The 15,064-nt window shown below is 38.1% G+C and overlaps 1 protein-coding gene across 2 annotated transcripts in view; it reads right to left on the bottom strand.

The window, feature by feature from the left end:
- Positions 1-15,064, bottom strand: part of VCAN (versican) — a 112,611-nt gene that overhangs the window by 14,119 nt on the left and 83,428 nt on the right. For both annotated transcript variants that reach the window (XM_082337140.1, XM_082337141.1), the window contains exons 9-12: positions 13,633-13,746; positions 11,117-11,230; positions 4,077-4,235; positions 3,226-3,308 (exon numbers count right to left, since the gene is read on the bottom strand). In XM_082337140.1, coding sequence (XP_082193266.1) covers positions 3,226-3,308; positions 4,077-4,235; positions 11,117-11,230; positions 13,633-13,746 — 470 coding nt within the window. The remainder of the gene's footprint in view (positions 1-3,225; positions 3,309-4,076; positions 4,236-11,116; positions 11,231-13,632; positions 13,747-15,064) is intronic.

The following is a 15,064-nucleotide window of genomic DNA, read 5'->3' as shown; positions in this document are numbered from 1 at the left end:
CACAAGATTTATATGCCAGGGCTACACATGACTACGAAGTCCACAAAAAATAGCTAAGGTGGGCATGTGTATTCAATAGCTCACTGTAGTTAGAAATAATGTGCGGTGCACTTGGAAGTACATTTGTTGGTTTTCACTAAGGAACTCATAAATGTGCTTTGTTCAACTATCATGTTTAATGGTGGCTGGCACTTAGCTTTTGGCATGAGCTGAAAATGTCAAAAAATGACTGATTTCCTTCCATTGAACTCATTGGTTGAAAAATCTTTTAGGTGCAAAGAAAAAAAAAAGGTATTTGATCCCTTTTCCAGAAATTGCTAATAAAATACATGCCAACACCTGGAAAAAGAGTTCTTTTCAACATACTGAATATTTAAGTTGTGGGTTTCCTTATGTCCATGGAAAATTAGTACCAAAGTAATCCAAACCTTGTTCCATAATCTCCAATGGTAGAGCCTGTGGTCCAATGATTCCCAGTTCTAGGGGTTTTCTTTTGGTTCAGAAAGAAATCTCATGGGAAAGAGAAATCACTAAAATGTATCACGGCTATTTCATCTGGGCAGTACTGGGTCAACTGCAGCACTGGGCCAACAATTCCATCCACAACATGCCTTGCTGTTGCTGTTGTTGTTCATTTGCTTTTTCTTTTAAGTCTACCAAGCATCAGAACTCTTTTTTTTAATCCAAAACCTAATAAAATCGTGTAAACATGATTTTCAGATTACACCAAGCTGTTATTGAAAAAAAATTCAAAGATCAAGATAAATGTACATCATAAAAAAAAAAAAGATGAATGTACATCACTTGTAGATACATAGCCTAGCTGAGAGCTGGAGTGACTTCTGATAGCATCTCCAAGAAAACTCATATCAGGGGAATCCTCAGCAGACTTGACATTTTCCTTTGTAGAACTGTAGATAGATAATATTATTTTGGAGAAAGCATGGATCTGGGCAACAAAGTTAGAAACAGCTGAATTACAGATGCACCCTGATATGTAAAACACAAGAAGGCTATTTAGATTTTGGCTACACACAAGAGCTACCTCTAATCTCAGAAATTAAAGTTAGAACCTGAGTGTTGATAACCATAAAAATGCTTATTTTTATGACCACAAATTATATTAACGCATTTAATGCCATCATGACTACTTACTGTTCACCTGCAAATACATAAATGATGTAATTTTTTGACGTACACAGTATTCAAATTCATTGGAACTTTAAGGCATCATCAGGGAAATACATTTGATGCATATGTTTAATTATGTTATTGTTCCTGTTAATTACTAGAGAAGTAATAAATTGCTGTAACCAGAAGAGTGGTTAGAAAGTATGAAAACTAAGTTAAAAACTAGGGAAAAGGGGCAAATGAGGAAGCTGCTCAGAACCATGGTACCCAGAAACCATATGGAATAAGTTATAAGGGAAAGCTATTGAAGCAATGAACATAAATGATTTCAAGAGACACCTAAATTGTTTCCAAAGGAAGAGACAGAGGGAAGTTGTTAAAAAGAAAAGAAAAATAAAGTGGCAAAAAGATCAATCAAAAGAGAAATCTGTTGGACTGATGGTCTTATTCTGTTCCTAGAGTGTCCTCCTTTCTTAGAATTGAAAATTAAAGTAAAAATGTAATACCACATTTGCCCATTAGCCTGAATTAAAAAAAACAGAATCTCAGCCCTAATTTTAATTTCCTTGAATTCATCGTTCAGTGACACCCCAAATTTTTCTTTGGAATATATGCGCATGTATCTTGTTTTACACTTCCCAGTGTAAGATGGGCTGCCCCTTCAGGCACTACATTTATGCCCAAATTTATCTCACCTAACTTTAGACCCCTTAGTGAAGTGTAGGCTCCTTGACCAACCACTGCAGACAGCCTGGACCACCCCTGAGCTCCAACCAAACGTAAACCACCCTCAGAGGGTGCCTGCTACTCTCAGTGAGGTGCAAGAAGCCACATCAGGAGACAGAGAATGAACTCATCCAGAATGAGTAGAGTTCAAGCCCATGGCCCACCTTGTGCTCCCAAAAATACATGAGGATAGGCAAGAGAAAACAAAGAAATGAAACTCTTCTGCTTACAACCTGCAAAGACTTTGTGGCTCCAAGCACAAATGGGTGCATTGGTACCACCACAGATGCACTGAGCAATCAGTCAGGCAACAAAAAGTTTCATCATCTTTTTCCTCCCAGCTGTGCTGTCACCTGCCACACATGATAGCTTCCCCAAGAAATGGCTTATTTGCAACTCATTTTAGAGAACTTTAAACCTCTGGTTATCTACATGAAATGGCAATAAACAAAGCTTGCTTTATCCCAGGTGTCTTTCTGTGTAAGTTGCAGCCACGTGGTATCCAGCAATGATCATTGTGTGCATGTGTTAGCATGTGCACATGTGTGTCCAGATGCTTTCTGCTTTAAGAATTTGCAACTGGAAAGGAAAATAATAAACATAACCAGTTTGCGTTTATTTTTATGTAATGTTCTTCAATGGCTGTTAAACAGCAATAAATCACCTGTCCCTTCTACAAAAGAGACTGTTTTGAATTGGAAAGAGCTCTTTCCTGTATCCATCAGCTCTTTGATATAGGTTAGTTAAAGGTGGGTAGCCAGTGTTCTCTCTCTCCTTCTGTTGATTTTCCTTCTTGTTTTAAGGCAAAGAGGTATCAATAGCATCTTAAAATTTTATGGACAGATTATTGGTTACAGGCGTCCTGAACCACCTAAGGATGGCTGCTTCTCCATCCTAGCTATAAAGCTGCCATACAGATTAGAACAATCTCCAGTAATACTTGAGAGGCTCTTTTGTGCACTCTCACAGACCCAGCAAACGCAAGAGCTTGAATGCCATATCTTCATCCGAAAAATGCATTCTGCTCCATATACAGAAAGGAGAATTGCCACACGTGTGTCCTTGTGTAAGACCAGAAAAGCACAAATCAGCTCCAGCAGAGACACTGAAGTTACAGTCTCAGATTTTTTGAGTTTTTCTCTTTGGAAGCTTTGAGAGCTCCCACACATACAATAATAACTAAGAATAAGATTTTAGAACTATACCGCAAAATATTAGCTATCCTGAAAAAAGAGTTTGCTGGCTGTTTGCTTGGGTGCATATTTAGTGACTGCATTTTTCCATGCAGCTTCCGTCATTGCTGGTGGGAATTTGATAAGCCACCACAAAAAGAAATGAATGAGTTATTTCATTTTAAAGGCATCTTACCAGCGGGCTACCATCAGTCCAGCGGAAATCACGCTCAAACATCTTGTCATTGAGGCCAATCCACTGGTAGTCATGCCCAATACCTAAGGAACCAGATGGATATTTTTATTAACCTTCCCATAAATGGAAGAGATTTCACCAAAGAAAATAAAAAGAATTCGCGCAGAATGAATCAGACATCCTGTTCTGCAGATTCTTCTACTCATTATGCAAACAACTATTCACAGGCTGGTTTTCAGCTTTTCAATTTTAATTTGGGATGTCTATAAAAATGAAGATTCTCATGTAACAGTTTTAAACAATCCTGTCTCTTCCCTCCTGATGGCATCTCCTCAAGAAAACAGATTAATTTCCCACCTGAGTGAGTATAAGGGGAAGAAAAAAAAACCCAAAAGATTAAAATAATAAAAGCACATATTTTAATCTACGTTTTTCAAGTTGTGGTTAGGCTATGACCAGTGTTGTCTAGATTGTGCAACACAACGTACAGGAACCATTTCTTTATGCCTACCTAATACAATATATGGTGGCATGGTCATTGATGTCAGGTGCACAAAAAAACTAAAACCTCCAGAAAAAAATGTTTCCTCAATTTCCAATGCCAAAACAACAGTTTGTGTTCTCTTCCTCTAAAACAAAGTATTTTCTGTGTAAGAAAAAACAACTTAATAATGATAGGGAACCTGCACTGACTGCAAAAGTAAACATGAAGAACACAAAGTGTGCCTTGTAAACATTTTAAAAGTATGTTTTAAGATGGAGATGTAAAAGCTGAGTGATCAGGAGGATATTTCACTAGCTCTAAACCCTCAGTGACCACTCTTGTTTAGAGGAATCCTAACAGTACATACGGTTCACAAAGATCTGCTCCTCATGAGACAAGATGCTTGTCAAGTGTGCTCCCTGGAGACGGCATTCCCTTTCAGCTGTGTCCCATGTACGCCGGTGGGCAAAGTATTTGTAGCACTGTCCTTGGAACTTGTGCCAGCCATAATCACAGGTCTCTGTGTCTGTGACAAACAAATAAATCACATCTCCGTCAATGGGCGTGAAACACAGGGATATTTCATGCAAGCAGATGGATTTTCTGCAGGGCAAAGGTTCAAGAAGATATCCACCCATCAAGCAGTACAAACAATCAACACTCATCCTTGAGACCTCATTACATTTTCAGGTAGTTCTGTTTACCCAGTTTCAGTACAAGCTGCAAGAATATTACTTATTTACAGAGTATAATTGCAACCGGCAACTTTGTGAGCTTCCACTGATCAAATTGTGCTGTATCCGGACAATCTCAGGAAGACATCTTCAGTCCATAACTCTGGATGAATGAAATGTCTGGATCTTGGACTGCAGTTAGTCTACATTTCATCTGAGTTTTCTGACTCTGTATATGGGGATGGGAATTTTTACTTGCAGGGACAAATAGTTCTTTGAGTGACTGTACTGAATTACCTTGGTTTGGAAGAAACTGATAACTGAAAATAATATCAAGGAAAGTGCTTGCACAGTGCAAAGCTGCAATATTATCTTTCTAAACTTACCCCTCCAAATCCTCCTCCAAAACCCATCTTCCCTGACACAGTCTAATTTAATAAACTTTAGGCATCAGTTTCTAAGGAAGGCTGGAAAGCTGAAATACAAAGTAATGAAATGCACATTGTCTGTGCTTGTATGAGGGATGGTACTGATAAGAATGCATAGTAGACAGAAGTTCACACCAGCCAGTATATCCTTTCATCTAAAGAGAAATAAACATGAGCCTTGGAACAGTAACAACCTGTGGATTTGACGTTAATTGTTTTGTCAAGGTTAGGCAGCTGTAAACAGAATAGATGGCAAGAAACAACAAAGTTCCGGTTCCAAGTTTGCTTCTGCACCAACACTGAGGGAACGAATTGTAGACAAAAATCAGTATTAATAAGATCAGCATAACAAATACAATGCCTGAATGTGCCTGAGCTGTGCTTGAAAATGAAAAGAACTTGTAACTGAGAAGAGAGGGGTTTAGGAAGGAATGGGAGAAACAACAGGGAAAACTGAGACTGTTTTGAGTTATGGCAGATGAAATGGCATCACTTCAGCACAAGATTATAGCTTGTTCCGACTACAGCCAGTTCCGTCTACCCAAGTACATGATGGCTGACCCTGAAGGGCCTCATTTGCAGGATGCTTGAAGAACAGAAACACAAAGTATGGCCTTCTTCACCCCACCCACCAAACAGGAATTTGCCACTTCCCACCAAATTTTATCAATCCCTAAACAAAACTGTGCCTGAAATTAACTGTCTGGCCTTTCAAGAGATATAGATATGTTCTGGGTATGAAACTGGATTTCTTATTTTCAGTAAGTCAGTATAGTCAATAGTCAACAACATGCTTTGGCCAAAGGGGCTCTTTTGGCACTAGTGCAGAAAGCCAAGTATTACAGAATGTGCCGGCGGCATATGACCGCAAATTCTTTAACTATGATATTTCTTAGGTTTGAGCAGCTACCACCTGAAAGACAATTGTGGAATAATTTTTTCACAATACAAGGCTGGTTCTTTACTGATAGCAGGAAGAGGCCATTCACATCCTAAAGCACTAAAGTCTCAATTTTTTTTTTTTTTTTTTTAAGTTTTTAAATGTCCCAAGATAAAAAGTAGACTTTACATGTACATAAATGAATTTACAAGTGGAAACATATCACTTCAGAGGCTTACCAGAATTTCTCTGACAATTCCTGGCAACACTAATAACACAGCAGTCATTGTCTTAGGAGTCTGGTACCAAAATCATTTTCTAAAAGTCATCAGTACAGACATAAATGTACCAAATACAAAAGCATAATAGAGCTTATCTCTCTTCTATTTTCAAGAAGTTAAACTGTAGAAAACTGCTTGTGCCTTGAGTAATCCCAGCTATGAAAAAGGAATGTAACCTATACTATCAACTTGTTAGTTTTTTATCTTTTCCCTCTTTGTATTCTGTATGAGGTGCAGGCTGCAGATACAGCTTTAATCTCTGGCATCTAGGCCATTTTAAAGTTTAGTCTGCCTTTGGCTTTCTAGAACATTTGTTTAACCACACGATGCTGACTAACAGTGCTATGTCCTTTGTGAAGGCACTTAAGATTTTATTATTAATCTTGTTCAGGGACTCCTTTGTCCCACAGGAAAGAAGTCAGATAATAACGAGCAGCATTGCATGCTGAGAAAATCATGGCCAGAGAGCATTTCCAGGCTGTTCTAATCAAAGCTTCCCTGCCCTCTGCTAGGGAAGAAGTACATGATTTGAGAGAAGATCTGCTGAAAGGCACATGAGGGAGGCAAAAAGGCTTGAAAACACAAAACCTAGAAGACTGGCTTCAAAGAATGCGATATAATGGCCTGAGCATGAATCATAAATAACAAAATTTCTCTTCTTAAGATAGAGGATGCCAAATGGTGACATAGGTACTCTTAGTTGAAATGCATGCACTGCAGTGCACATATAACTCCTCTCTCCTATTCAAAATGGTATGGTGTTTTCAAAAAAAAAAGTTGAATAACAACTTCTGCACCTGTTTATAGCCCAAATCTACAAAGACAGAAAAAGACAGGGCTGACAGCTACAAAATACATAGAATTTTTAGAAGGGGAAGAGAGGACTTTTTTGTGGTTTTTTTCTTCTTTTGAGAGGAGAGGTTGATGAGAAAAGGGGAAAAAGGAATGGAATGGGGAAAGGGAGAGTCAGGAGGCTAGAGGATGAAAATGCAATCCAGGCAAGTAAAAACGTGAGGACTGTTTCACCTCTGCAGTGCTTTGTCCTGATTGTGTGTATCTTACTACATTAACAAAGCTGAAAGGGTGACACAAAGGTAAGGGCTCCATATGGGTGTAAGTTTTTAATGCCTTTACTGAACCAGTAAAGTCTCACTGCAGGTGACTGTAAATTTTCTGACCCAATCACCTGTAAGGAGAGTAGGTGCAAGCACTTACTGAATACAATACTCCATGTTCATTGTATACTTATCCAGGGAGGTAATCACAGCTTTCTGTAACCTTATTCTAGAACATGATGGAAAGACTGAAACATTTATGGTGTTTTAAAAGTTGTCTAACTAGTCTTAACATTTATGACAATTTACAGGCTTTTTCAGTGACGTGTGCAAGGAGTTACTTACACAGCTTCTGTTCTCTGTAACTGCAATGGTATAACAACATCTCTAAACATTGCATTAAAAAAAAAGTTCTCTGTAGGTTTAATACATAGATAGGTACTGCTTTGTCAACAGCTGCAATAAGGTGCTGAGAATAGGTCCCTTGTCTTTAAAGAAATTCCATAAGAGGCTTAAAGAAAATAAAGACTGAAACACAGGTACTAGAACATGACAGTCTTACTCAGCTGTGAATTTTATCTGTGACTTTCTGCCTTCAGCTAATGAACAAATGCCTGAGGCCCATTAGCCCACACATCTTGAGGAGAAACCATTTCTCTGGTAAATATTCAAAATAGTCCCTTGTCAGCTGAAAGACATCAGTTAGAGACCATCTGTTTTCAGAAAGTATCTTTGCACTGAGCCCTTCTCAAATGCTTCCATCCCAAGCTACCAGGTCCTGGGAACAAAATGAATCAAATGAGACCAGAGTAATCACAGACATTTGAACAATGAACTTGAGTTATAAAAAACCATTGTTCCTGACATGATGATTAAAAAACCTAGTTGTTTTGTTTTCAGAACCTGGAAGAGAACAGCTGGTTGTATTATTCCAAGGAAGCATGTCCTGTAACAAACACATACGTGCCATTTTGGCACACAGGTCCATGCATGCAGCTGCATTTGGTAAACAGGCTAGCCTAGGTACACCTGCAGAGATCCTGCAGCAGAGAAAGCCAAACCTTAAGTTTAAAACACAAACACCATTCATTGAAAGTAGGTAGACACCAGTTAGAATAGCAAAAAGAGGAAAAGAAAAGGAAACTCTAGCCAGCCAAGGAAGGAAGAGGAAAATCTAAACAGGTGCTCATCCAGTTCTCATAAAGGACACTTATTCTTGAAATTGAGGTTCAAATTGGAAGTCTCTAGCATTTTGTTGTTTCCCATGTAACTATTTATGCAGTAAAGTACTCCTCACCACAAATATAGATGGCCAGATAATGCAACAACAGCCGTAGACTTTCATACACCTCACTATTCTCTGCAGTTGGTTCCAACAGCCCAGTGTGAGACAGGGTGTCAAACAACCCTCCTCTCCTCTTTTGCCAAACACGCAGCTTGCAAACCAATGCTTCAGGCAGCAAAACTGGGAGGATCTGAGCTCTGGGCTCATTTATCTGATCACCAAGTGCTCTCATAAGGGCTTTTCACAGAGGGATGACAATGGAAAGACTGATGGCTCCCCCAGGATAAGACTAGCATCAAGATCTATTGTAGCCAGCAGTCACCCTTTGAAAAAAGTGTTTTTGGGATATTTCTGTATTTTAAGAAGTGATGTTCAAATGTCACCAAGCGGCATGCAGAATATGCATCTGTACATTGAAAAAGTACATGTAGTGGGCAAAAAAGGGTATGATCTACAGAGGTACACCACTCACTTTTAATCTAGTCTGAATGAGAAGCAATGCTGACTTACTGAGCTACCAATCTAGTTTAAAAAGGAAACACCCTCAGCTGCTCTATTTCCAACATCAGACAACTTTAGCTCTCTTCAGGAAGAAGTTCCTGGGCTCAGATTGTCTGCTGAACTGTTTCCACCTGGCAAGAAAAATGTCTGTCAGGGAGCCAATTACAGCTCATTGAGTCTCAGGATTGATTTCCCTCACCCTAGGTTAGATCACCCTGAAGGCTGCTCTAACTTCTATCACCTGCCGGAGCTCCCTGATGTGCACTGCACTGTCCTCTGGTCACATCCCCTCCTGACACTGGCACAGGCGTAATACATCAGCTGAAGATCGCTTAGTCTAGAAAAGTCTCACAGGGACATTTGTGAGATATTCTGAGCTCTACATTTTTTCTACACCAGTGTCGTGGGACCAGGACATGGTGGAGTTGTCTCCTCCTTTGAGCTTCATTTCCAGAGGCAATGCACACTCGCTATGTCCATTCCCTTCCATGGCATTTTGAACACTCAGCACCATCCTTAAGAAAGTGCTTCAGCTTGACTTTTTTCAAAGCTTTCTAAAATGAATAGTATATATTGGAGAGAAAAAAAAAAAAAGAGTAATGAAATATAATCTTGGTGTGTTCAACTCCACCTTTCCTGTGGCACTGAGGTACACATTCTGTCGTTCTGGCTGGTCTTTAAATCTAGTGAGGTCAGGACTGGTGCCTTGAAATAAAGCCTGCTTGCCAGACAACCGTGTGTGAATTGCCAGCACAGTTTTATTTTGTCTGGTGGAGTGGAAATTTGGCACTAAATGCTTTTCCCAAGTCCCAAACCACTGCAGGACTTTAAGTGGAGGAAATTTAAATTCCAAAGCTGAGTGAGCAGGGCTCTGGTTCTGATTGACAAACTAGGAAATGTTCCCATTAACCACCTAAAATGTGCTCTCAGGTTGGTCATAAAAAGTAGCTTAAAGCTACCATGGTACTCAGAGCCACTCACTACTATGGATTTGCTGGAATGAAGGGGAGGAGGAAGGGAGTGAGAACACTTATTTCTTTTGTTGTGAAAACACTGTCAACTTATAATTTTGGAGAACAGATTCAGAAAGTCCTTTCAAATTACGTTAGCCAGACTACTGAAAAAGTTAAACAGTGAAAAGTGCTGGAGCTGGTCAACTTTGAGAGTTTTCAGCTCTAACAAACAAATCTCTATAGGTTGAGCTGGAAGAGTTTGCAAACTGCCTTTCACTGAAGGTGAGAAATAAACATGAAAATACACAACATTAACTAAACAAATCCGAAGATCTAGTTCATTCACCTGTGACCAAAACCATTTGGCTAAAGAAAAAGAAAAAAGTATTTTCATAAGCTTTAGAAAGTACTCTTTAAAACACCATTTCTTTTTCCCGTGGAAATGCCTTCATTAATTTTACTGGTAGAACAGATTTTGCTACTTTATTTCTCCTCCTACATGCACATATTGAGTGAGCATCTTGCACTGTAAATATTTCTTGTAAATAGAGTGGGATTTCTTGCAGGCAATGTTCTAACAATTACAGAGACTTGGATGTTTAATCTGATTTCAGTTGTCCAGTTTAGAAAGCCTTTTACAACTTCCTTGTAATTGTGATCCTGCACCTACTTTTCCTAAAATAATCACAGAACAAATCAATTTGAAAATTCTGGGATAAAGTTGTCAAGGCTACAGTCCCCAGTGGATGGAGACATAATCTGGCATATTCAGTAGACTATTCCTACTTTCCAGCGATGCTTGTTGGAAGTGACAGGTTCTGATATGTCTTTCACACTCCATATAATTTTTTAAGACAGAAGCTTGGTCAGAGAGTAACTCTGCTCCCAGTCTTTATCCCATAAGCATCACTACAGTAACGAGAAAAGCTCATCATGTGTCTTCCCTGTAGTTTGCAAGCCAATATAAGCAGGCTGTGCTTGCCTTGGAGCTACCTGAAAACTGTACGGCTGTTGTTATTTTGGCACAGAAACTGCCCAATATATCAGTTTATATTTGGTACAGCAGTAATGTGACTTCCAGTCAGGTCAGCATGTGGATAGAGTTTGCTCTTATCCATCTGCAAAAGATGGTGCAGATGTAACCTTAAACAAAAAGTCCTTAGACACAAAGCATGTGAGTCTAACATACTCAAAAATTGTAATTTCTCCTCATGACTGATGACTTCCCACAGATTTTGACAGTTTCTTCCATCCTCTCATTTTTAAGGAGGCTTTGCCTAGTTACTCCAGAAGGGTGTTGAAATGGAAACAGATGACTTCAATCACCACTGATTATAGAATACACCTTACCTTGTTCACAGAGAGCACCTATATAGCTTGGCAGACACAAGCAAGTAAAGGTATTGAGGCCATCTATACATGTGGCTCCATTCCGGCATGGGTTAGACTGGCATTCATCGATATCTACAACATAAAGATAAAAGTGTTTTTATAATCCACCCACCTCCTAGAAGGGAAATGTTCTTCAGCCTTAGTCATACTTATTACTAGAACCAGTTCAATCCAGAAGAATGAAGTATTGCAAAAGATCCAAGTGACTGGTTTATTTGCATGATAACTGATTTCACTATGCACAACCTTCCTTTCTTTTCATCCACAAGCCAAGAAGCAGTTTCCTCAGGAAATGTGGCATTACTGATCCACAATTTTATATCCTGCACTCTGATTCCTGAGTTAATTTCTAAAATCTAGACCTTCGATTCCTCATTGTGTAGCTGAGAAAGAAGTGATACTGTGCAATATGTAGTATTTTCCTGTACTGGTGGAAAATTTGACTTGAGTGTGTGACCATGGCACAAAAAATTCTCATCAAGTACTGCAGATCTCAAATATCTTCACGAATCTCCAATATTGGAAATCTTGTCATATACCATCAAACAGACCGCTAATTTCAGTCTGCAAAGCACGTGCCCCAGCATCTTATTGGTTTGCATTGCTCATTTCTTCCTTGTCTAATCTTATCAAGATAAGAACAAAGCATCATAAAGACAATCTCACTAAATGACCAGATAGTAATATTCATAGCCATGCACAGGTTTACTGCTGAACCTATGGCTCTAGAGTAAACAAATAACATTTCTCTCCCCCACTCCTCTGGCTGCTAAAATACCTTGTCTTCGCCTTTTAAATTGGAGCACTAGTTCATTTAATATAATTGCTTCGTGCATGTATTTGCAGAGGTTATGAGCTAGTATGTCTTTTTATAATGATCATATGGTGTTTTCTAATGAGTGCTGTTCCTCTGAAAAAATCACAGCTTAAATTTCAATGCAGATTTTGCAAACATCTTAGTCCAAAGCAAACTGCTGGTAGTGATTGACTATTAAAATATAAGAAAGAATTTAAATATATCTACTAACCAACAAACAGTTGTGCAATCCTAGGAATAATTGCTGCATCATGTGAAAGGCTTTTTTAAAATATTTTTATTTAAAAAAAATGTATTTAAATATTTTTATTTTAAAAAAACTACTTCTGCTCAAATTTTATGCTAGGTATTATTTATTCCAGTCATTTGGAAAGCTTTCAATTCAACTTTTTATGCCTTATATACAGAATATCCCTGAATCCAGGGCTAAAAATGCTGAGGTTTACTTTCTTAAGCACCACAGAACATATTTCTATATGGCAACTGGCCATGGAGTGTCCCACTCCCATTCATTAATAAGCCACCAAGAGTTCTAGGGGACAAGAAGTGCCTAGATTATTCTTTTATAATCTGAAAAAAACCAGAAAATTATTATCTCTGACCTCTGGTTTGCAACCAGGAGGTGCCATATTCCTTGACAAAGAAGAAGATTTAAGATGCAACATCTAAAACTTTATATCTACCAGCAACAATGCACTAGGGAACTACTAAACTCATCAAAATGAGCTAGGAAAGCAGAGAAAAACACTGGCTAATTATTTTTTTAATCAATCACATACTGTCTTGCAGAACACAAATAAAACCATAGTAATCCTGACAATTATGCTGCACTGATATCAACCTTTGGGTGGGGTTGGGTTTTTTTCTCCCAAGCTATATATGATGATTTGAACTCATTTTAGCAACATTGCATAAGTTTTGTTCTTTCAAATTTGGCAGGGAACTGCGTAACAGGAAAATCCATGCTGTTTATCAGGGAATGAAACTTACAACTTTTCAAAAGCCTAAACCAGCTCTACACTAAACAGCCAAGCTACCACTTTTGTCATACTTTGGCTTGCTGGTTGGACGGAAAAGCTGGTTATTTACTGGTGAGTCTCTTGAAACCCAGTCATAGCAGGTAAACACAGATGTCAGAGGCATCATCTTCATCACAGATTAAGAAGTCCTCAGCTAGAAGAGTTACCAAAATACTAATTTATACCAAAGATGTAAAAAAGATTATTATCATATTTACAATTTCCTTGAAAAAATATCAAGCTGGCATTCAGTGCTCAGCTTCCCAGTCACATCTGGGATTAGTTTATTTTACCACCCTTTCAAATAATTACAAAAAGCTCTCAAGAACTATCCCAAATATTATGTTTATTTGGTTTTATCTGATGTATTTATGAATTTAATGTTATGAATTCTGGGTCATGTAGTTCATTTACAATTCTCTTACATTTGTGTGTGTGTACACATCTGTGCACTTTATGAGGAGAGAGAAAAGGGGTAAGTGGACCTCCTTCATTGTGTTGTTCTCTTCTTAAGGCCTCACTGTAGAATTTTTCAAATGTGTATGTGTTCTTCAGCCTCAAAACACATCACTTCTGCCAATCTCATGTATGAAAACTTTATACTTGACTTAATCAGTATCTAGATGGCATCAGCTTACCTAATTCACACTGCTCGCCGTTGAAACCTGGCAAACACGTACAGATGTAAAATGAACCACGCGGATAGCAGGTACCACCATTAAGGCAGGGATTGCTTTTGCATGGATCTTGGCCTGTTAAACAAGTAGAAAAAGAAAATTGACTCTGTGGTTTCAGGGAACTGGTGTCTTTCATTTTTTGGAAGAAGAAATCTCTTTTCATTTCTGCATTGATGTTGCAGGCTTTACTGTAGTTACAGAAACTCTATTTACATAATACACTACTGAGAATAAGATAGTTTTGTATAATAGTAAAGCTTATTTTCAGGTATCACTATTTTCAACTTTAACAACAACATGGCATTTACTATGAACCAATATAAATAATTTTCAGAATTACATTTTGTCATAGCAATTTGTACTATATATGGCAGTCATGATATTCTATTGAGGATTTAGTTTGCATGACATGACAATTAATTATAGCTGAAAACAGTTAAACATATGCAAAATGAATGGAAAATGCTTTTTTTTTAACTGAACAGGGTTAGTTTATGTAGAATGATTGGGTACGCAGAACATACTGGCTGGCTGCTGTTGTTTCACTTTGTTATATTTAATCAATCAATGCCCACAAAGTCTTATTTCTTTGCAAGGATGTTTTCACACATGCATATTTCCCATCTGTCTTTCTTAAAAACATATTTCAAGAACAGAAATAAAGGTACTGAATACATTCGTAATTGAACTAAACATTAAGATAAAAGCTTACCTGGTGTGAAATCTTCAGTTGTTATGGGAGTTATTTAAATAGCTTTTCCTTGAAGAGCTTTATGCCTTCTAGTGATGTTTATTTCAACTGAGTTTAGACACCTAGGTATTTGCATTTGATTTAATGCCTAGGAGCAATCACTCACACAAACAAGTATGTACTAGATAACCATTTCCAAGTATTAGCTTCTCAGGGTTAGAGGAAAATCAGGAAGACATGTCTACTGGGATACAAGAAGAAAGCCCTGGCTTTGAAAACTTACAAAATGGGTAAGAGAGTTCCGTAACCTAAGTTAATTCAGAGACATGAGAGAAGTTTAGATTTTTGGTTACATTTTTCCAAAACAATCTGACTATGGTTTATGAAATAAAAGATAAGTAACATCTATTTTACCCTTGCAGGTTAGACATTCAAAGTCTTTTTAAAGTACCAGGTACCCTATCTAGTCACTGGAAAGCAGAAGGTTCAGTTGAAAGACCCCGGAAGAAAATCCCGTCTACATAAGTTTGGGATTGTAATTAAGCGGGCAGGATCTCACTTTGGAGGTTTTGAAAAGAACCTGATCATATCCATAAAACAGGGTGCTTGTTTTAGGACTGCTTCACTGAAAGTCCCAAATGTAGGCCTATGTTAAGCACCTAACGATGTTTATTGTGCATTTACTGTCTGTTTGTCCTCCTG

The sequence above is a fragment of the Platalea leucorodia genome, assembly GCF_965183815.1.
Source record: "Platalea leucorodia genome assembly, chromosome: Z".
In the NCBI taxonomy this organism is placed as follows: domain Eukaryota; kingdom Metazoa; phylum Chordata; class Aves; order Pelecaniformes; family Threskiornithidae; genus Platalea; species Platalea leucorodia.
The sequence above is the reverse complement of the archived record's forward strand: the minus strand, read 5'-3'. Positions and strand labels throughout refer to the sequence as shown.